This window comes from Pongo pygmaeus, chromosome 15 (genome assembly GCF_028885625.2).
Source record: "Pongo pygmaeus isolate AG05252 chromosome 15, NHGRI_mPonPyg2-v2.0_pri, whole genome shotgun sequence".
Taxonomy (NCBI): Eukaryota; Metazoa; Chordata; class Mammalia; order Primates; family Hominidae; genus Pongo; species Pongo pygmaeus.
In genome coordinates this window covers 76,373,672-76,397,225 of record NC_072388.2, presented here as the reverse complement: position 1 = coordinate 76,397,225, position 23,554 = coordinate 76,373,672, and the positions used below count along the sequence as shown (strand labels likewise).

The window sequence follows — 23,554 nt, the reverse complement described above, 5'->3', positions numbered from 1 at the left end:
CTCCTGACCTGAGGTGTTCTGCCCGCCCCGGCCTCCCAAAGTGCTGGGATTAAAGGCCTGAGCCACTGCACCCAGCCTCTGACACTTTTTTATATACCTTACAACACCTGAGAGAGTGCCCTGGACAAAGTAGATGCCCTAAGAATGGATGACTACTTCTGGGTAATTAGAAGATTAGAAGTATGATTTGATCAGTTGGAGACCCAAGAATCTGGTTTTATATGGCAGGTTCAATATTTGTTTTACCAGATTCTTTTCTGCATCCTTGATTTTTGGGAGCAGTTAGTGGCACAGGAAACTAAAGCTTTTGGAACTCTTTAGGGAGAGACCCAGAAAGGGACAATGTATGTCTTCCTGTCACTGTAGATGAATCGGACAAAGGGTGATGAGGAGGAGTATTGGAACAGCTCCAAGTTCAAGGCTTTTACCTTTGACGATGAAGATGATGAGCTTTCACAGGTAGGTCAACTGCTGAAGTTTGTACTCTTCTCCATAGTGCCAGTCTAAAATTCCTTCCTCTTGCATTCTGGGTAACTAGGCTTTTGACCATGTCTTCATTAGGCTCAGGAAAGAGCCAGAAGGATTGTAAAATCCAGCTCACTGCCTTTCTTACTTTACCTTTTTAAGATGATTTATTCCTTTCAGTTTTTTTTTTCTTTTTAAAGAACCCCAAGTCTTTTATTCATGTGATTTTTTTTTTTAATTTTTGAAAGATGAACTGGATTGGAAGATTTATCTTTGTTGTGTCTATTTTGCAATTGAGGAATCATTTATTTTTAGAGAGGTGAATAAATTCACTCAGGTTTACATAGCAAGTCACTGCCAGGAATATGATGAGAATTCAAAAGTGACTTTGATTCCTCCTAACTCTTTTACTACTGGACTGTAGCGTTGGCTAAAAATCAGTTTGTTTTCTTGGCAAATATCTAGTATGCTAGGCTTTCGATTGCACAGGGCGAGTGTTGGCCACCTTCAGGCCCCAATTCCTCAGCCTTCTTGATTGTCAGAAGAGAGGTGGGAAATGATGATTTGCCTGAGAACCCTAGCCTTGTGTCCCTCTGCAGTTAAAGGAGTCCAAGCGGGCAGTGAACAGCCTCCGAGACTTCGTGGATGATGATGACGATGATGACCTGGAGCGAGTCAGCTGGAGTGGGGAACCTGTGGGAAGTAAGTAGAAGAGTCCCTAGGCGGGGATAGATGTTCAGAATTCTTATCACTGATGAAGGCTCTACTTGTTTGTCTCTTCAATGCTAGTTAGGAGAGGGACTAGGATAAGACTATTTTCAGATGAGCATACATCTGGAAACTTAACTCCAGGAGAAGATACTTGGGAAATCCAGCAGGAGTTCCCACATGGCTATATAGGTCTGCTCTTCAGGGGTTGACGCTTGGCTGGCTATTTCATTCTCATTTGGGGTGCTTGTTAAAATGACATACTCCTAGGCTTTATCCCAGAGATTCTGTTCATTAGGTCTTCTGTGGAGTAGAGGGGATTTCAAATTTTAATAAATACTGCAGGTGATTCTGATACGTAGCCATATTTGAGAACTACTGACTTAACTCAGTATACTCATAACTGATTGACAGAATGGACTTCCTTACCCACCAAGTCTCACTGCTTAGCTGTATATGATACCACTTAATACTTTTTCAGAGTCCATTTGATTTTTTTTTTTTTTTTTGAGATGGAGTCTTACTCTGTTGCCTAGTCTGCAGTGCAATGGTGTGATCTTGACTCACTGCAACCTCCGCCTCCCAGGTTCAAGCGATTCTCATGCTTCAGCCTCCCTAGTAGCTGGGATTAAAGGCACCAACCACCATGCCTGGCTAATTTTTGTATTTTTAGTAGAGATGGAGTTTTACCATGTTGGCCAGGCTGGTCTCGAACTCCTGACCTCAAGTGATCCGCCTGCCTTGGCCTCCTAAAGTGCTGGGGTTATAGGTATGAGCCGCTGTCCCTGGCCCCCATCTGATTTTTAAGAAATATTTTTAATTGAAAGTTTTTTAAAAATAGGCCATACTATAATGTGACTAAAGATTAAAAAAAAATTAAAGGTCTACAGTGAAAAGTTTCCATTCCATATTGTTATGTATCTTCTCAGTTTTCAGTTCCTGTCCTCCCAAGAAAACAATCGTTGTTGCTTGGTTCCTGTGTATTCATCTAAAGACTCTTTTTGCATTTGGAAATGTATATAGAAACATGTATTCTTATCCCTTTTTTACACAAGCAGTAGCATACTTCATACCTTGCTCTTTTTATGTGTTACTATAGCTTGGAGATCTTTCCATGTCAGTATATAAAGAGTGTTCTCATTTTCTCTTTCTTTTTTTAAATAGCAGCATAGTATTAAATTGTATGGATTTACCATCATTTATTTAGCCAGCCCACTGTTGAATTTTAGATTTTTCAATCTTTTGCTCTTTATATTTCTATCATTGACTTTATATTCTGACCCTAGATGCATAAATGAAAGAGCAATTCTTAGAGTGGAATTACTCACATAGGATGTTTGCATCTGTATTGGGTAGATATTGCCAAATTGACCTCCACGGGGGTTGTACCAATTCATACTATCACCAGCAATAGAGGAGAGTTCCAGTTTCCCGATAGCCTGGCCAACACAGGGTATTATCAAGCTTTTGGATCTTTCCCCATCTTATGGGGACTAATGGTTTCTCATTATATTTTTAATTTGTAGTACTCTTAGCAAAGCTGGGGGCAGGTGGTGTGTGCCTCTTGGAGGGTAGTGGTGATGGATGACTTGAGGCCAGGAGTTGAGGCTGACATGAGACATGATTGTGAGATATGATTATGGATAGCCACTGTACTCCAGAGCTCCGGCAACGTAGTGAGGCCCTGTCTCTTAAAAAAAAAAAAAAAGAAAAAAAAGTAAAAAAGAGTAAGGTTGAGCATCTTTTCATATGTTTAAGAGCCATTTGAATTTTCTGTGATCCACTTATTCATGTCCTTGGTCCATTTTTCTGCTGATTAGTCTATTTGATTCTATCTTTTCTCCCTGCCCCAAGTTGGCCAAGGGACCAGGGCTTCTGGTGAAAAGCTTCTAGAGTTTGTGGAATGTTGGAGGTCAAGGCTTTATTGTGGATGAGAATTGCTGATGTGGTTCTTGCTATCTTGCAGGTATCTCATGGTCCATTAAAGAGACTGCTGGTAACAGCGGCTCAACCCACGAGGGGCGTGAACAGCTGAAGAGCCGAAACAGCTTCTCCTCCTATGCACAACTACCCAAGCCTACTTCTACCTACTCCCTGAGCAGCTTTTTTAGAGGTAAAGAGAGATGCTTAAATGGATAGGGAAGTCCTCCTTCTCATTTTTCAGAAAAATCTTGGGCCATAATTTTCATTTAGTTTGTAAAAAAAAAAAGATTATTGAAGGATAAAGCATTCTCATTGGAGCTGGCAGCTGGGTGTTAGGAGCGAGGGAAATGAGAGAAATTCAGAGGAGTAGGACTGGTTTTCTAGAACACGATGAACGAAATTGACATTAACCCTGTGACTAGTACTGAAGAAATTTGCCTAGATCAGAATTCCTCCCTACACCTTGTGCATTGCTGTTGGAAAACCTTGTTGGTGGGAATGCCAAATGGTGCAGCCACCGTGGAAGACAGTATGGTGGTTTTTTTAAAAAAATTAAACAGTAAACGTATAACTGGCCAGGCATGGTGGGTGGCTCACGCCTGTAATCCCAGCACTTTTGGGAGGCTGAGGCGGGTGGATCACTTGAGGTCAGGAGTTCTAGACCAGCCTACCAATATGGTGAAACCCCGTCTCTACTAAAAATACAAAAATTAGCTGGGCATGGTGGGGGGCGCCTGTAATCCCAGCTGCTCAGGAGGCTGAGGGAGGCAGATTGCTAGAACCTGGGAGGCAAAGGTTGTAGTGAACCGAGATTGCACTACTGCAGTCTAGCCTGGGTGACAGAGCAAAACTCCGTCTCAATAAATAAATAAATAACATATGATCTAGCAATTTTACTTCTAGGTATATATCAAAAAGAATGGAAAGCAGGGGCTTGAATAGATATTTGCACCTCCATGTTATAGTAGCATTATTCACAATAGCCAAAAATGGAAACAACCCAAATGTCCATTGATGGATGAATGGATAAACAAAATGTGCCATATACATGCAGTGGAATGTTACTCAGCATTAAAGAAAAACGACATTCCCATACATGCTGCAACATGGATGATCCTTGAGGATGTGATGCTAAATAAAATAAGGCACAAAGGGACAAATATTGTATGACTCCATTTATGTATGACCTAGAATAGTCAGATTCATAGAGACAGAAAGTAGAATGGTGGTTACCAAGAGCTGGGGCGGAGGGAATGGAGAGTTATTGTTTAAAGGGTATAGAGTTGGTTAAAGGGTAGAGAGTCTCAGTTTGGGATGATGAAAAAGTTCTGGAGATGGATAGTGGTGATGGTTGTACAACAGTGTGAATGTACTTAATGCTACTGACTTATACACTTAAAAATGGTTAAAATGATAAATTTTGTTATGTATATTTTACCATAATTAAAAAAAATTTTCTCCCTGCTCCATTTTTTGATGGCACTTCAGATTTCTACAGATGAATAAAACCTTTAAGCCTTAAGTTCCTGTATTGCATTATAGAGTTCTGTACACATTGTGTCTTTAACCAAGTCTGGATGGCTCTGATTTAAACTGTTGACCTTTTCCCTCTTGTGTTCTTTACCTTTAGGTAGAACTAGACCTGGAAGTTTCCAGTCCCTTTCTGATGGTAGGCATTGAACCCTCTTTTAATTGCTGTGGGAAATGTTACTGATCTGGTACAGTCTGGGGAGTTATGGGGACAGGTAGTAATTAGATGATCAGATGAACTTTTTTCTGCATCTACTGTCATTATTAGAGGAATTTTCTGATACTGACTAAGGAGGTAGAAATCATTCTAGCTACAGGGGCAAAGGTGACTTCCAGGAATGCTGTCTTTGGGGAAGAACGGAGATCTGCTTTTGGCCATAAAGTTAACATTGGGAGCCCACAAGTCAAAAAAATGTGAGAAGGAAGCAGTAGAGGGAGGGAATGACAAGCAGGATTCATGGTGCCCTTCTGAACCAGCTGCTTGTTCTTTTTCAGCTCTGTCAGACACACCTGCCAAAAGCTATGCTCCAGAGCTGGGGAGACCCAAAGGGGAGTATAGGGTGAGTTACAGCATACACTGGTGTGACACTTTCCACAGTATAAAGTACCTTGACATATGTTACCTGGCTTGATTCTCCCAACTATTTGAGTAGATATTTTTTTAACCCTGTTTTATAGATAAGAAAACTGGGTTTCTAAACATTAAGGCTTACCTGGGGTCTCAGAGCTAGGAAAGGGTGCAACTTAGACTTATAATCTCTATATTCTGACTCAGTTCTGCCATACTTTGCTTACTCATTATGCTCCCACTTGAAGGCTGTACTTTGAAACCCAGTGATCATCACTGCAGTCTGGAAGCTTGGTAGAGCTCATATTCCCATGAAGCAAATAAAGCAAATTGATTCATAAGGAAGAAACCATATCCTAAGGTCAGAAAAGGAACATGTCTCCAACGGCTCTCTCTTTCCTTCTGTTGACCAAAGGCATTAATTGTTAGAATCCTAAAACATGATTCTAATTCATCTAGAGGTTGCAGTCCTGAACTGGTAGGCATGGGGCTACTGGCTTTGTCAATTGGCTCCTCCCTCTTTGATCCATCTCCTCCTATCTATATTGCCTCTGCTCTAGTTCCTTCAGAAACTCAAAACAAAACCGTCCCATTTCTTCATTTTTTTCACATCCATTCCCTCCCACAAAGTATTTCCCCCTTAGACACTAAGACTGAGTTTGAGTTGAGGAGTGGGTACACTGATAAATTTGATTCCTTAACTTCCTGGGATTCACGTATTGCTAATATTCCAGGATTACAGCAATGACTGGAGCCCCAGTGATACAGTGCGACGCCTCCGGAAGGGCAAGGTAAGGACAGAGAATTTTTGTGAGGTTCTTTGGGAAGCTGGGCAGCTTGTTCACACAGGGAAGATTTCTTGACGACCTCTCTTCAGTTCTAATTTGTTCAGTGAATTTCAGGGGGAAAATAAATCCACTAAGGTTGAAAGTCAGTGGCAAAATTTCTGATTCTCCTTACTGTTGCTTTGATGGGGTAGTGGGGAAAGAGTGACGGATGAGAGGAAGAAATACATTTAAGAGTGAGAGGCCGGGGCCAGGGGTGGTGGCTCACGCCTGTAATCCCAGCACTTTGGGAGGCCAAGGCGGGTGGATCACGAGGTCAAGAGATCAAGACCGTCCTGGCCAACATGGTGAAACCCCATCTGTACTAAAAATATAAAAAATTAGCTGGGCGTGGTGGCAGGCACCTGTAGTCCCTGCTACTTGGGAGGCTGAGGCAGGAGAATCACTTGAACCCAGGAGGTGGAAGTTGCAGTGAGCTGAGATTGCACCACTGCATTTCAGCCTGGCGAGTAAGACTCTGTCTCAAAAAAAAAAAGCCGGGCGTGGTGGCTTACGCCTGTAATCCCAGCACTTTGGGAGGCCAAGGCAGGCAGATCACCTGAGGTCAGGAGTTCTAGACCAGCCTGGCCAACATGGTGAAACCCCATCTCTACTAAAAATACAAAAAATTAGGTGGGCGTGGTGGCGTGCACCTGTAATCCCAGCTACTCGGGAGGCTGAGGCAGGAGAATCACTTGAATCTGGGAGGTGGAGGTTGTAGTGAGCTGAGATCGTGCCACTGCACTCCAGCCTGGGCAACAAGAGTGAAACTCCACCCCCCTGCCCCCAAAAAAAAAGAGTGAGAACAATCTTTTATGTTAGATCTGTGATTCATTGAGTTCATTTTTGCATATGGTGTGATGTAAGGGTTTGAGTTTCATTGTTTTCCCCATGTAGTTCTCCATTTGTTCCAGCACTATTTGTTGAAAAAACTATCCTTTCCCCATTGAATTATCCTGCTGATGCCTTTGTTGAAAATCGGGCCAGTCACAGTGGCTCATGCCTGTAATCCCAGAACTTGGGGAGGCCAAGGTGGGAGGATATGTTGAGCCCAGGAGTTCAAGACTAGGCTGGGCAACATAGTGAGACCATGTCTCTACAAATGATAAAAAAAATAATTAGCCAGGTGTGCGGCCAGGCGCGGTGACTCATGCCTGTAATCCCAGCACTTTGAAAGGCCAAGGCAGGCAGATCACCTGAGGTTGGGTGTTTGAGACCAGCCTGACCAACATGGAGAAACCCCGTCTCTACTAAAAATACAAAATTAGCTGGGCGTGGTGGCACATGCCTGTAATCCCAGCTTCTCAGGAGACTGAGGCAAGAGAATCGTTTGAACCTGGTGAGCCGAGATTGTGCAGTTGCACTCCAGCCTGGGCAACAAGAACGAGACTCCATCTTAAAAAAAAAAAAAAAAAAAAAAAAAAGCCAGGTGTGGCTAATTTATAATATAAATGTATATTATAATTTATAATTATAAATATATAAATGTAACTTATAATCTTATAGCAGGATATGTTTTTAGTCACAGTTGCTTGAGAGGCTGAGATGGAAGAATTGCTTGAGCCCTGAAGGTTGAGGCTGCAATGAGCCGAGATTGTGCCACTCCATTCCAGCTTAGGCAACAGAGCAAGACCCTGTCTCAAGAAGAAAAAAATAAGAAGAAAATTAATGATCATATATGTGTAGGCCTATTTCTGGACTCTTTATTCTAGTTCATTGGATTATTTATCCTTAAGCTAATACTACAGTCTTGATTATTATATAAATCTTGAAATCAAGATACTTCAACTATGTTGAAGCTTTCAACCTTCAATGTTGTTCTTCTCTTCCAAAATTGTTTTGGCTATTCTAGATCCTTTATACTTCCATGTCGATTTTAGTAGCAGCTTGGCAGTGTCTACAAAAGAGTTGCTGAGATTTTTATTGGGATTGCCTTGAATGTACAGACGAATTTTGGTAGAATTGGCAATGATCATAATAATTAATGGATCAAAATGGATCATAATGCCAGGTGTGGTGGCTTGTGCCTGTAATCCCAGCTACTCAGGAGGCTTAGGCAGGAAGATCAATTGAGCCCTGGAGGTTGAGGCTGCGATGAGCTGTGATTGCATCACTGCATTCCAACCTGGGCGAGAGAGCGAGACCCTCTCTCTAAAAAAAAAGCAGATAAAATGGATTATACTTCACAGGTTCTAAGGATTGGGAATGAAAAAATAAATAAATAAAATGGATCATAGACCTAAATGTAAATTAAGTGTTAAAGCTATAAAACTTCTAGAAGAAAATATAGATGAAAATGTTTATGATCTTGACTTAGGCAAAGATTTATTACCTAGGACACAAAAAGCATGAACTATAAATGAAAAAATTGATAAAATGGACTTCATCAAAATTTAAAACTTTTATTTTTTTTTTAGAAACCACTGTTAAAACCATGAAAAGACCACCATAGCTCAGAGAAGGTAGTTTCAAAACACGTGTATTATAAAGGACTTTCATCCAGAATATATATAAAACTTTTTTTTTTTTTTTTTTGAGATGGAGTCTCCCTCTGTCGCCCAGGCTGGAGTGCAGTGGCGCGATCTCAGCTCACTGCAACCTCCGCCTCCCAGGTTCAAGTGATTCTCCTGCTTCAGCCTCCTGAGTAGCTGGAATTACAGGTGTGTGCCACCATGCCTGGCTAATTTTTGTATTTTTAGTAGAGGAGGTTTCACCATGTTGGCCAGACTGGTCTCAAACTCCTGATCTCAGGTGATCTGCCTGCCTTGGCCTCCCAAAGTGCGGGGATTATATGCGTGAGCCACTGTACTTGGCCAGAATATATATAAAACTCTTATTAAACCTGGCAATATAGCAAGACCCCATCTCTACAAAATAAAAATTAGCCAGGTGTGATGGCACTCACCTATGGTCCCAGCCACTCAGGAGGCTTGAGGTGGGAGGAGTGCTTGAGCCCAGGAAGTCGAGGCTGCACTGAGCCATGATCATGCCACTGCACTCCAGCCTGGGCAATACAGTGAGACCCTGTCTCAAAAACAACAACAACAACAACAAAACTCTTAGCTCAGTGATAAGTAGACAGTCTGATAAAAAAATTGGCACAAGAGTTGACCAGACACATCACAAAAGAAGATACACGAATGACCGATAATCACTTTAAAAGATACTTAAAATTATAGTTATCAAGAAAATGTGAATTAAAACTATGAGATACTGGCTGGGCATGGTGGCTCACGCCTGTAATCCCAGCACCTTGGGAGGCCGAGGCAGGCGGATCACAAGGTCAGGAGATCAAGACCATCCTGGCTAACATGGTGAAGCACTGTCTCTACTAAAAATACAAGAAAATTAGCTGAGTGTGGTGGCGGGTGCCTGTAGTCCCAGCTACTCGGGAGGCTGAGGCAGGAAAATGGTGTGAACCCAGGAAGCAGGGCTTGCAGTGAGCCAAGATTGCGCCACTGCACTCCAACCTGGGCAACAGAGTGAGACTCCGTCTCAAAAAAAAAAAAAAAATCACTAAAGTATATACTTAAATAGGGTGTGTTTTATTGTATGCAAATTATGAATAAGGGTTCTTAAAAAAGAACAAGTGATTGGCTGGGTGCGGTGGCTCATGCCTGTAATCCCAGCACTTTGGGAGGCCGAGGCAGGCGGATCACGAGATCAGGAGATCGAGACCATCCTGGCTAACACAGTGAAACCCTGTCTCTACTAAAAATTAAATTACTAAAAAAAAAAAATTAGCCGGGCGTGGTGGTGGGCACCTCTAGTCCCAGCTACTCAGGAGGCTGAGGCAGGAGAATGGCGTGAACCCAGGAGGCGGAGCTTGCAGTGAGCCGAGATTGTGCCACTGCACTCCAGCCTGGGCAACAGAGCAAGACTCCGTCTCAAAAAGAACAAGTGATTTCTGTTGACTTTATCAAGACTTCAGGATGTTAGCATCTTATAGGGCAGCAGGCTGAACTAGAGAGGGTGGTGGGAGCCTACTGTTTTATAAGTGCTGGGGACCATAGTGTAAAAATAAAGAGACTCTCCTTGGGGACATTTTGTTTCATTATTGCTCATTCTTTAGTATCCAGCAACAAAGGAATAAAGAAAACTGTCTTCTTATGTACTAATTCTAGTGTTATTCTGCCAGGTTTGCTCACTAGAGAGATTCCGCTCCTTACAAGACAAACTACAACTCCTAGAAGAGGCAGTAAGCATGCATGATGGAAACGTCATTACTGCAGTGAGTTGTCGGATTTGTTGTTTTTTGTTTAATTATTGTTTTCACTAGTTTCTAAAAATCCAATCAAATAGACTAACATTTTGTGTTAAATGTTAAGTAAAGATTCTGGATTCCCCTTGGAGGTGTAGGATTCTAAGTAATCTGTGCTTTAAGGGCTTAGCTGGTGCCACATGCACTAAGCGTGGAACCCTGTGTTTTTTTGGAGACAGGGTCTTGCTCTGTCGCCCAGGTTGAAGTGCAGTGGTGTGATCATGGCTCGCTGTAGCCTCGACCTCCTGAGCTTAAGTGATCCTCTCACCTCAGCTCCCCCAGTAGCTGGGACCACAGGTGCATACCACCATGCCTGGCTAGTTTTTTTTTTTTTTTTTTTTTTGAGATGGAGTCTCACTCTGTCACCCAGGCTAGTGTGCAGTAGCACAATCTCGACTCACTGTGTGATACTCCTGCCTCAGCCTCCCAAGTAGCTGGGATTGCAGGAGTGGGCCACCATGCCCAGCTAATTTTTGTATTTTTAGTAGATACGGGGTTTCACCGCATTGGCTGGGCTGGTCTCAAACTCCTGACCTCAGGTGATCCACGAGCCTCGGCCTCCCAAAGAGCTGGGATTACAGGCGTGAGCCACCACACTTGGCCTTGCCTGGCTAATTTTTAAATTTTTTTGTAGAGACAGGGTCTCGCTATGTTGCCCAAGCTGATCTCACACTCCTGGGCTCAAGTAATCTCCCTGCCTTAGCCTCCCAAAGTGTTGGAATTATGGGCATGAGTCACCGTGCCCAGCCTATGTGAAACCCTTGATTGTAACCAAGACACAGAAGGTTGGCTACTATGTGTTATATAAAACAATCTGAGGGAGAAGAGATGTGAGAGTATCCTCTTTCAGAGGGAGGTGTCTCTCAGCAGCATGGGCATGGGTGTGTGGACTCTCAAGACACAGCTCAGTTCCAGATAGCCATTGGCTTTCCTTGCATCACATACAGAGCTGTTGGCTGTACCTGCAGAGATTGCTAATGAGTTGCTGGCCCCGTGTCTGTAGTGCTTAGGGCATGACTCTGTTGGAAAGTTTGCACGGTCTTTGTTCTTTTTTCCTGTAGGTTCTGATTTTCCTGAAGAGGACACTGAGCAAAGGTGAGAATGGCTTGCAGGAAATCTTCAGTCAGCAAGGTGTCTGCCACATTCGAGGGGAGAAGGCCATGTGCCTTTCATACCAGAATTCATTAGTCAAGTCTATTTCAGAGACAACTGGGGTGGCCTGAGACTTCAGAGCACACATCACATCTCTGAGGGCGTCCTTTAGGGTGATGACTACATTAACCACAGAGCCCCCTCAGATGGCTGTGTTGGTTTGAAGAAGTCAGAGTCCATGCTAAGTGCCTGCTGTTTGGGTTGGTGTGAAATGGAAAGCTGATTTAATGGCTATGAGCTGCCCAAGACCATAGAGTGTGTTGATGGTGAATTAAGACATAGGGGTAAACCATTCTTAGCTTTTGTTAGGCTTTGATGAGATGTTTGGAATGTGTAAGTAGGGAGACCAATTTCACACTTGACTAATAGGCTTTAATCTTTCTCAACCTAACTCCTGACTGTCTGACAGAGATCCTCTTCCGAGAGCTGGAGGTGCGACAGGTTGCCCTGAGACATCTTATTCACTTCCTTAAGGAAATAGGGGATCAAAAGTTGCTTTTAGACCTCTTCAGGTAAGAACTGATCATCTGGTCTATAAAGTTTAGTAAGTATTTGTTTCAAAGCACTCTGAGGGATACAAAGGAATAGAAGACACCAACTGCCCTTTTCCTGGAAGTACCTGAAAGACAAGCTATTGAAGTGTGAGGGGAGCAGTACAGCATAGCTTATGATAAGGTGCAAGTTGGTTAAGAACCGGGCCTTGGAGTCACATGCACTTGGGTTGAATGCTATTATAGGTCTCCCATATCATTCATAGAGTGACCTTGGCCAAGTTACCAACCCTCTTCATGAGGTTTTCACATCTATCAAATGGAGATGATGACACCTACCCACGGGTTATTATGAAGATGAAGGGCTAGTATGTGAGCCAGCACTTAGCATAATAACTAGTTTATAGTATTAGTATTTATTAAGTGTTTTCTTATAAAAGACCTAGAATCTTTTATTACTTGATTCTAAGTGATACCAGTGCGAAGTACAGTAGAAGAAAAGAAGAAAATATTTTCAGTCAGGATACCCAAGGAAAGCCTCATGGAAGTGATTAGGATTTGCATGGGCCTATGAAACTAGGTAGGATTCTGATGGGTGAGAGGTAGGCATGTCTGCTGGGGGTAAAGAGGGCTAAGGTCTTCTATCATGTTTTTCTTCCCTCTAATTCCAGTCAGTGGGGACTATTTCCCACCTTTGGATTAAAATATGTGCACATGATGTCCTTTCTTCAGTGTCAGAGAAAGGGTTAGAACCTCTGTTTAGACTGACATGTGGCCCAAGGTGACTCTGATTATCCAGTGACTCCAGCACAGCAATGAGCTCCCCAAAAGACTGAGGTGGGGAAAAGCAGGTTACCTGGTTAGGGTCAAGATTACACGTGTTAGCCAGGAATTTGCAAAAGAAGACATGGTCACAGAGGCTGGCTGCTTCCTCCCTCCTTCCTTCCCTCCCTTCCTCTTTCCCAACCAACAAGGCTTTATCAGGCATCACCTCCATGCCAAAAGTGGTAATGTTAATTATGGTGGTCTATTCAGAGTAAAGAAGAATCAGAAGACAAAAGTCCTGGTGCTCCAAGGTCTGGGGGAGACAAAACACATTGTACTCTGTCCATGAAAACAGTAAAGAACAATATAGAAAATCTGTTTTCAAGATCGTATTGACAGAGAATAGTGCTTTAATCTTAGGAAAAAAAAACAACAACCAAGTTTTCTGTGGAAGAGTAGGTAGCTCTGAGCCTCCCTATCAGACCTGTTAACAAAGTTATTAGTTGCTTGCAGTACCTTCTTGTCCTTGATTTTTGTTCAGCCAGAGAGACCAGGGGAACAATGATATCTGATCAACCATTTATCTTGTGTATGGAGGGAAATGAGTTTGAATTGTGTTTCACCTAGAGGAGGCACTCGATTTTGTGAGGTTATACTGCCACACATCAATAGATACAAATGCCCTGCTCCCTTCTGCTTCTTCCCAGGTTCCTAGATAGAACAGAAGAGCTTGCGGTAAGTGTGGCCTTTGTTTCAGTTGGGGACCTGTTTAACAGAAATCTAGGCTGGGCACGGTGGCTCATGCCTGTAATCCCAGCACTTTGGGAGGCCGAGGTGGGTGGATCACCTGAGGTCAGGAGTTCAAGACCTGCCTGGCCAACATGGTGAAACCCTGTCTCTACTAAAAATACAAAAATTAGCTGGGTGTGGTGGCGTGTGCCTGTAATCCCAGCTACTTGGGAGGCTGAGGCAGGAGAATTGCTTGAACCTGGGAGGGGGAGGTTGCAGTGAGCTGAGATCGCGCCATTGCACCCCAGCCTGGGCAACAGAGCGAGACTCTGTCTCAAAAAAAAAAAAAACAAACCCAGAAATCTAAGCCAAACCCCAGCCTCCAAGATCCCAAACTGATTGAACTATTTCCTTTGATATTGGTTATATACAGAAGAGAGAGGCACCTGGAAAACCTGAAAACTTAATCCAAATGATGTATTCTTTCTTTTTATATGCTGTTTTGGTTGGGCTTATGAATAAATTTAAAAAAATAAATATGTGAAAATTGGCCTGGTCAATTTGTAATTTGTTTTTCGGTTGTTTTCAGGTCCTGGTTGGTAGGAGTTTTGGGGTTTTGGCTTCTCACAAAGAAAATGTTGAAGGCTAAGAGGATAAGAAATCAGATATAGGTCAAGAAGGAAGATAGGTCAAGTTGATGATACACCCAGTACACGTTCTGGCTGAGAATTCAATGGCCAGGCGTTAAGATTGAATTTTGGCAGATTTTCACAATCATAGAATGAACTCCTGGAATACAAGAATAAATCTGAAATTTTACCAAAAACTCAATTGTATTATTAAAACTTCAGCAATTCATGTTAAAAAAAAAAAAAAAAAAAACAAACCTTGGCAGGAATAAGAATTTCTAGCCAAGCATGGTGGCTTATGCCTGTAATGCCAGCACTTGGGAGGCTGAGTTGGGAGGAACACTAGAGTCCAGGAGTTGGAGACCAGCCTGGGCAACATAGTGAGATCCTATCTCTAAAAAAATTTTAAAAATTAGCAAAGCATGGTTGCGCATGCCTGTAGTCCCTGCTACCTGGGAAGCTGAGGTGGGAGGATCGCTTAAGTCTGGGAGGTCATGTCTGGGTGAAAGAATGAGACCTTGTCTCAAAAAAAGAATTTCTCAGCACTGTTGATAGCAGGATTGCTTTTTTAGTTACTATACAACACATTTGTGATATCCATACCTACATTCAGTTGGCACATTAAATATTGTTAACCTTTGAACAGCATAATTATATATATAATACTGAAAATGCTTTTCAGAAACATAGTTTTTTTTTTTTCGAGACAGGCTGGAGTATAGTGGTGCGTGATCATATAGTTTACTGCAGACTCTCAATTCCTTGCTCAAGCCTCAGGCTCCCAAGTAGCTGGGACTACAGGTGCACACGACCACACCTGACTAATTTTTAAAAATCTTTTTGTAGAGACGGGGGTCTCACTGTGTTTGCCAGGCTGGTCTTGAACTCCTCACCTCAAGCCATCCTCCCACCTTGGCCTCCCAAAGTTCTGGGATTACAGATGTGAATCACTTCACCTGGCTCAGTAACATGTTTTCTGAAAGGAACTTGTACTTAATATTCAAAGCATGAGAGAATCTGAAAAATCCATTTTCTTAATCAACTGAAAATGATTGGCAGCCTATAGTAATCATTTGAAAAGCTGTTTATGTTTTTAAATCTCTGTAAGTTCAAAACTATAAGGATTTTTCTTCTTACAGCATTCTTATAAAGTTTTTTGTTTTGAATTTGATTAGTGAGAGTAAATGTGTTTTGGGTAACTCATTTTTATCTAAAACTTTATTTTCTTTATACTCATCATGTTTGAATTGAAGATGATTTATCATGCATGTTGTTGTATATAGATTTTGAGTTTTTCAACCTTGTAAGCTTTGGAAGTGGCAAAGCTGATAGTCCACTTTTAGTGTATGCTCACAGAATATGAAGGTTTCCCAAGAAGAACTTTTCTTGAAAGACCTAAGGATGAAATGGAATTGAATAACAAAAAATTAACTATAGCTCTTAAAGGTTACTTTCTTTAATATTAGGAATGATTGTATACCTACTATTTTATATGAAATATTTTACAAAGATTGGACTATGATATGTAATTTCTGTTATTCTGTCTTATTTACATTTTTACGTTTACATTTTTATATACATTTACATTTCTATATACATCTGTTGGCTCAATCTGTGAATATTTATGAACAGTGAGTCAGAATGACATGCCCTATTTATATTACTGATGTTAATTGTTAGATATTTACATGATCATACTACCATTGATCATGTACATGGTCAAGGATGCCAAAAATAACACTGAAATAGGTATTTAGCTCTTTGATTTTTCAAAATCTAAAGCTGAAGCAAAATATTCATTTTTGGTTGAATACTGAGGCTAAAGAGAAACTTAAAGGTAAAGCTCGGTACTCTATCTATTATAGATCAGCACTGGCCAATAGAACTTTCTACAATGATAGAAATATTCCATATTTGGGCCGGGCGCGGTGGCTCATGCCTGTAATCCCAGCACACTGGGAGACCAAGGTGGGCAGGTCACCTGAGGTCTGGAGTTCGAGACCAGCCTGGCCATCATGGTGAAACCCTGCCTCTACTAAAAATACAAAAATTAGCCAGGCATGGTGGTGGGCCCCTGTAATCCCAGCTACTTGGGAGGCTGAGGGAGGAGAATCGCTTGAATCTGGGAGGCAGAGGTTGCAATGAGCTGAGATTGTGCCATTGCACTCCAGCCTGGGCAACAAGAGTGAGACTTCATCTCAAAAAAAAAAAAAAAAAAATTTTCCATATTTGTGTTGTCCAATATAGTAGCTCCTAGTCACATGTAGCTGTTGAGTTCTTTAAAAGTGGTTAGTGTTAACTAAGGAGGTGAATTTTTACATTAATTAATTTAAATTTAAAGAAACAGTTGTAGCTAGTGGCTATTGTATCGTACAGTGCCGTTATAGATAAACCTACTAATGATATTTAGTCACTCTTTGCCTATCCCTCCACCTGCCTCCAATAACCATCTATACCCAGAAATGAAGAATTTGTTTTTTTAAAGCATGGGAAGTTCAGTTACTCAGCTATCTCCCTCATGTAAGGAGACAAAATACCTCAAAGCCTTTTTTTGCTTTTTGTAGCTATCTCATTATCGAGAGCATTTGAACATTCAGGACCCTGACAAACGAAAAGAATTTCTTAAAACCTGTGTTGGGTAAGTATGGGGGAGAAATGATTTTAAGTATAAATACCTTTACCCAGAAGGAATGAAGAAAATTAAAAAGGGTGGAATGGATAGGCAGGAAGGGGAGGGCTAACAATGAATCATACCAGCACCATTCAGGGTCACCTCATGCAGTGGTGTTCACACACTAGTCCCCAGCAGAGTTTCCACTGCTTGATGGTAAACTGAGGAAAAAAAAAGACAAATGTAGAGAGATTTTTTTCCTAAAGCTAAATTTATTTAATTTGAAAGGTTATCTTTTATTGTAGGATTTTGTCCTCACTCTTCTCTTCTTATTTGGTACTAAAATGAGCTGTACCTTTTTTTATGACCTTAGGTAATAAAAAGATAGCAATACTTTAGGGACCTGATGCATTTTTTTCAGTGTTACTGGTCCTTGAAGCCCCAAAGTCCAAGAACCAGTGATCCAGGGCAAGCTTTCATCCAGAATTTAACTTATTACAAAACCCAGCTCCACATATTCCTGTGACAGGGTGCCTGTTGCTCTTGAAACAGCTCAGTTTGTTTTTGAACAACCTTCATTATTGGAAAGTGCTTCTTTATGTTAAGCTGAAACTTGCTTCCCTGTATCTTTCAAGACAGGTGTAGAGTCTACCCAGCAGTCCTTGCTTCTTCAGGTTCAGTGCTCATGGTTGTTTCAACCATTCCTCATGTGACATGATTTCCTGGCTTCATGTTTAGAAATTTGATTATATCAGTGAAATCCATTTAATGTTACCAAATACTGAGATATGTTATATTGCCTCTGGAAAACAAGGAGAAAAGTTAAAATAGTGAAGTAACTAGAATTTATAGCATCTCTCTTTATCTCTTCTAAAAATTCACTATGGCTAAAACTTATCTGGAATAGTCTAATTAAAACTCAGAATTCTTCCTGGAGTGAGCAGAGTATGGGGAATAATGCAGCACTTTCTAAAAGATAGATCTGTGAACTGGGCATTTAAAATCTGGCTTCTATTCTTGGCCTTCCCCATTGACCACATGACTTTTTGGCAAGACGCTGTCCCTCAGCATCTTCATGTATAACAATAATGCAGCCGGGCGCAGCGGCTCACGCCTGTAATCCCAGCGCTTTGGGAGGTTAAGGCAAGTGGATCACGAGGTTAGGAGATTAAGACCATCCTGGTCAACATGGTGAAACCCCGTCTCTACTAAAAATACAAAAATAAGGTGGGCGTGGCAGCATACGCCTGTAGTCCCAGCTACTCTGGAGGCTGAGGCAGGAGAATTGCTTGAACTCAGGAGGTGGAGGTTGTAGTGAGCCAAGATCAAGCCACTGCACTCCAGCCTGGGTGACACAGAGAGACTCCATCTCAAAACAAGCAGACAAACAAAAAAACATAATGCAGTGTTGAAGATGGGACCCTTGACATTTGTGATATTTGCCAATCTATAAACATACCACCATGGCATGTAATTTAATTTACCTTTTGTACTCTGCCATAAAAAAATGGCTAACAAATCTAGGTGTCCCCTCAGTAAGTTAAGCACAAGTCACAGAATTTCACTGGGATGTGGATGATGGACAGTTGCCTAAGCTCACTCATTAGCTTTGTGACTCATTCACCAAATATTCCACCTCCCAAAATGAGAGGATTCTAATTCATTTATCAGCAAAATTATGAGTGACTATAAGTATTTTGTGGACTCTCAGGATCCCTCTTGAATTGGCAAAACCTTTAATATGAAATTCACGCCATTCATGCTATGTCTTCCTTTAAGGGACGCTCTAAAGGTGAACTGAGATCAGATTTGTGAGGTACCACGAGCCTCTTATATTTAGGCTGGCAATTTGGTTTAGTTGGGTTTGTTTCCTTGTTTGAATAAAGAAAGGTACTAACCTTCTGGCACTCTACCAGTTTGCCATTTTCAGCAGAAGATTCCGCACACATACAGGACCATTACATGCTCCTGGAACGTCAGATCATTATTGAGGTTAGACTCCTCATCTCCACATCTTTTGCTTCAGTGCCAAGGCTCAGTGCCGTTCAGCATCTAGGAGATTTCTATGCTCTGCACGTGGGTCATTTCTTACTGGTTTCTAAAAGCCTTTCATTTTCTGCCTGTACACAATAGCCCCCTTCCTCCATTGTTTTTAGGATCCTTTTTCCTCTTACCAGCTGTTAACCTGGAAGTATTTCTTCTTCATCCCGAATCTCCCATGTCATCCCCACTTCTATTTGTTTCCATCCAGCGTGGAGCCATGATCATTTTATGGATTTTAAACTACTCTGGGGATATCCTAGGCAATTTCTTTCTTTTTCTGTTCTTTGTTTCACTGCTAGGGTGGGAAACACAACTGCTGTAGTATTAAAAGATTTTTCTCCTGCCTCTACTCCATGGACATTGTTTTTTTTTTTTTCACTTGGCTCACTCCACCACAGGCAATTGATCGCCATCTAGAATCAGCAGGACAGACTGAGATCTTCCGAAAGCACCCCCGCAAAGCCTCCATCCTCAACATGCCACTAGTGACAACGCTTTTCTACTCCTGCTTCTATCACTACACAGAGGCTGAGGTACAGGCAAAATATGGAAGATTCCACAAACTCTCATTGCACAAAAAGAACATAGTTCAAATCCAGTACTTTTATGTACTCTATTAATAATGGGTATGTATAGTTCTCAGAAATCCACCTGGAAGCTTTCCTGGCCCTCACCAGGGGTAAGAGGGCCTCATCTGGCCAGGAGGGAAAAGAGGTTTGTAAGGTTTGTGGCTTCAAGTGAGCTGGCATGCTAGCATAGCAAGTTCTGTCCCTGGTGCTGTTACCTGTAGAAGTCTCTGTTCAAAGGTCCACGATTTCAAATGGATTAGCATGATGTGGAGAAAAGCAGCAGGGTGGCAAGTAGCTATGGATACTTTTTTTTTTTTTTTCTGAGATGGAGTCTTGCTCTGTCGCCCAGGCTGGAGTACAGTGGTGCGATCTTGGCTCACTGTAACCTCCGCCTCCTGGGTTCAAGCAATTCTCCTGCCTCAGCCTCCTGAGTAGCTGGGATTACAGGTGTGCGCCACCATTCCCCGCTAATTTTTTTTTTTTGTATTTTTAGTACAGACAGGGTTTCACCATGTTGGCCAGGCTGGTCTTGAACTCCTGACCTTGTGATCCACCCACCTCAGCCTCCCAAAGTGCTGGGATTATAGGTGAGAGCTACCGCGCCCGGCCACTCTTTTCTTTCTAAATTTTTCAAAGAAGTATGGGTTCCACGATAACAAGCAGACATTTTCCCCTTATTTGGATTAGCAGAAAATGGGAAAAGGCACCATACTTATTAATCCAGTTCTTGATAAGCCAGTTTATAGTGGTATCTGACTATTCCCAATGGAGCTTTTCCCTGAAATTAATTTCTATGTTTAAATGGCAGCAGAGTAAGATGTAGAAAGTCTCTGTAGTGGGAAAGAAAATGAGAGCTTGGGTGGTACTTGGGAAAGTCAATATCACTAAACTTCCTTTTTCACTTTCATCCTAGGGGACATTCAGCAGTCCTGTCAACCTGAAGAAGACATTTAAGGTAGACACAAATTGGTCAGTGTTATGAAAGTAGTGATCAGGGTAACTACATGGAGTGGATGTTGCTTTGTAACCCTGTACAGTGTGTCCTTTGATATTCAAGGTTAAAGGTGGAAAGGAATGAGTTTGGGAAAGTGAGAGAAGACTGAATGGCCTATAGCAGTGCTGGGGCTTGGGAATTAAGAAGTTCTTGAACTGAGAAATTTTTTTATTTTAAGGGGCAGAGTCAATATCAGGAAATATTTAATGTCTGTCTTTTCTAAAATTCTTAAGCACCCCCATTGATGTATTTCTACTTCCCCTTAATTTTTCTTGGTCTCTGCTTTCCAGATCCCAGATAAACAGTATGTGCTGACAGCCCTGGCTGCTCGTGCCAAGCTTCGAGCCTGGAATGATGTAGATGCCCTATTCACCACAAAGGTGTGTGCCCTGGAACTGTGTAGTGCTGCTGAGGCCTTGGGAGACAGAAGGGTTCTATCATATTATAAGTTCTAGTTACCAGTTTACATTTTTCCTCAAACTTTTTATTTTCCAAAATTTCAAACCTAAAGAAAAGTTGAAAGAATGAATTTTATAGTTCATATAATAATCAAATATATACTATAATAGTATAATAGTCTTTATCCACGTCACTAATTTATTAACAGTTTTGCCATGTATGCTTTCTCTTTTTCTATACCTATGTGTTTTTCTTTTCTGAATCATTTGAAAGTAAGTTGTAGACATCTTAACACCTCTCCTTTAATACTACATAAGCACAATATTAGGCTGGGCACGGTGGCTCACGCCTATAATCCCAGCACTTTGGGAGGCCGAGGCGGGTGGATCACCTGAGGTCAGGGGTTTGAGACCATTCTGGCCGACATAGTGAAACCCCATCTCTACTGAAAATACAAAAATTAGCTGGGTGTGGTGGTGTGCACCTGTAATCCCAGCTACTCGGGAGGCTGAGGCGAGAGAATTGCTTGAATCCAGGAGGCGGAGGTTGCAGTGAGCCAAGATTGCACCATTGCACTCCAGCCTGGGCAACAAGAGCAAAACCCTGTCTCAAAAAAAAAAGAAGCACAATATAATTATCACTAAAAAAATTTAACATTAATATAATAATATATATTTAATCATGATCTATATTTAAATTAGTTATTTATAGCTAGTTTTGGTTTGCTTCTGTATTTTTTTCTATCAGGATCCAATCAAAGACCTTGGATTGAGTTTGGTTGTCATGTCTTTACTGATTTGCCTTTTTTAAAATTAATTTTTATTGTATATATTTAAGGTACAACATAATGTTTTGATCTACATATACATAGTGAAATGATTATACAGTCATGCCAATTAACCCATCATCTCACAGTTAGCCATTTTTTGTGAGTGTGGTAAGAGCCCCTAAAATTCACTCTCTTAGCAAATTTCCAGTATACACTACACTATTATTAACTGTAGTCCTCATGCTGTACATTAGATTTCTAGATTTATTCATCCTGCATAACTACAACTTTGTATCCTTTGACCTACTTTTTTCCCCCTCTGGAAACTACTTTCTATGTATTTGACTTTTTTAGATCCTACATGAGTGAGATCATGAGGTTATTTTCCTTTCTGTGTCTGGCTTATTTCACTTAGCATAATGTCCTCCAGTTTCATCCATGCTGTCACATGTCAGGATCTCCTTATTTTTTAAGTTCTGAATATATTCCATTGTATATATGTACCACAATTTCTTTATCCATTCATCCATCAATGGACACTTAGGTTGTTTCCGTATCTTGGCTCTTGTGAATAATGCAACAATAAACAATAAACATGGGAGTATAGATGTCTCTGTGAGATGCTGATTGCATTTCCTTTGGATTTATATGCAATAGTGGGATTGCTGGATCATATGGTAGTTCTATTTAAACATTTTTGAGGAACGCCTATACTGTTTTTCATGATGGCTGCACTAATTTACATTCCCACCAACAACAGTGTATCGGGGTCCCTTTTCTCTACACCCTTGCCAACACTCGTTATCTTTCTTCTTTTTTTAAGATAAATGTTATTATATATTGTATATATTTAAGTTATACAATAAGATGTTATGAGATACATGTAGATAGTAAAATGGTTACTACAGTGAAGCAAATTAACATATCTATCATCTCAAATTATTTTTTTTGTGGCAAAAACAGCTAAAATCTACTCATTTAGCAAAACTGCTGATTACAGTACAGTATTATTAATTACAGTCCTCATCTTGTAATTAGATCTCTAAAGCTAATATTCCAGCGTGTATGTATATATATACCATAGTTCCATAGTTTCTGTATCCATTTGTCTGTCAATGGACACTTAAGTTGTTTCTTTATCTTGGCTATTTTTTAGGGGGAGGGAATTATTTATTTGTTTATTATTTTTGTAAGTTACAGATATTTAAATTCTCAGCAATAATTTATAATAGTTACATTTCATGAATAGTTAACATCTCATGAATAGTGTTACAATGAATGTGGAAATGCAAGTATCTTTATGAGGTAATGATTTCATTTATTTTGGGCATATACCCAAAAGAAGGATTGATTACTGGGTCATATGATAGTTCTATTTTTAATTTTTTTTTTTTTTTTGAGAGAGGGTCTCACTCTGTCACCCAGGCTGAAGTGCAGTGGCGTGACCGTAGCTCACTGCAGCCTGTTTTCCACATTGGCTACACCAATCTACATTCCCATCAACAGGGTACTGGAGTTCCCTTTCCCCACACCCTTGCTAACACATCATTTGTCTTTTTGATAACAGCCATCTTAACAGGTGTGAGGTGATATCTTATTGTAGTTTTGATTTGCATTTCCCTGATGTTTAGTGATACTGATCACCTTTTCATGTACTTCTTGGCCATTTCCATGTCTTCTTTGGAGAAATGTCCATTCAGGTCTTTTGCCCATTTTCAAATATGGTAATTTTTGTTTCTGCTATTGAATTGTGTGAGTTCTTTATATGTTTTAGATACTAATCCCTTATCAGATATGTGGTTTACAAATATTTTCTTCTAATCCATAGGCTGCCTTTCATTTTGATTGTTTCCTTTGCCATGTGCGCTTTTTAGTTTGATGTAATCCCATTTATTTTTGCTTTTGTAGCCTGAGCCTTTGGTGTGATATCCAAAAAAATCATTGCCAAGGCCAATGTCAAGGAGCTTTTTCCCATGTTTTCTTCTAGAAGTTTTATGGCTTCAGGTCTTATGCTTAGGTATATTATCCATTTTGAGTTGATTTTTGTGTATGGTGTAAGATAAAAGTCTAATTTCATTCTTTTGCATGTGGAAATCCAGTTTTCCCAGCACCACTCATTGAAGA

At 40.9% G+C, this 23,554-nt stretch overlaps 1 protein-coding gene across 4 annotated transcripts in view; it reads left to right on the top strand.

Moving 5' to 3' along the window:
- The window catches only part of VIPAS39 (VPS33B interacting protein, apical-basolateral polarity regulator, spe-39 homolog), a 31,188-nt gene that overhangs the window by 3,368 nt on the left and 4,266 nt on the right, over positions 1–23,554 (top strand). For all 4 annotated transcript variants that reach the window (XM_063651932.1, XM_054449652.2, XM_054449653.2 and 1 more), the window contains 15 exons: positions 367–459; positions 1,065–1,167; positions 3,140–3,286; positions 4,727–4,765; positions 5,122–5,186; positions 5,929–5,985; positions 10,157–10,249; positions 11,341–11,374; positions 11,841–11,943; positions 13,395–13,422; positions 16,610–16,683; positions 18,573–18,648; positions 19,098–19,232; positions 20,182–20,223; positions 20,553–20,642. In XM_063651932.1, the coding sequence (XP_063508002.1) occupies positions 367–459; positions 1,065–1,167; positions 3,140–3,286; positions 4,727–4,765; positions 5,122–5,186; positions 5,929–5,985; positions 10,157–10,249; positions 11,341–11,374; positions 11,841–11,943; positions 13,395–13,422; positions 16,610–16,683; positions 18,573–18,648; positions 19,098–19,232; positions 20,182–20,223; positions 20,553–20,642 (1,179 nt within the window). The remainder of the gene's footprint in view (positions 1–366; positions 460–1,064; positions 1,168–3,139; positions 3,287–4,726; positions 4,766–5,121; positions 5,187–5,928; positions 5,986–10,156; positions 10,250–11,340; positions 11,375–11,840; positions 11,944–13,394; positions 13,423–16,609; positions 16,684–18,572; positions 18,649–19,097; positions 19,233–20,181; positions 20,224–20,552; positions 20,643–23,554) is intronic.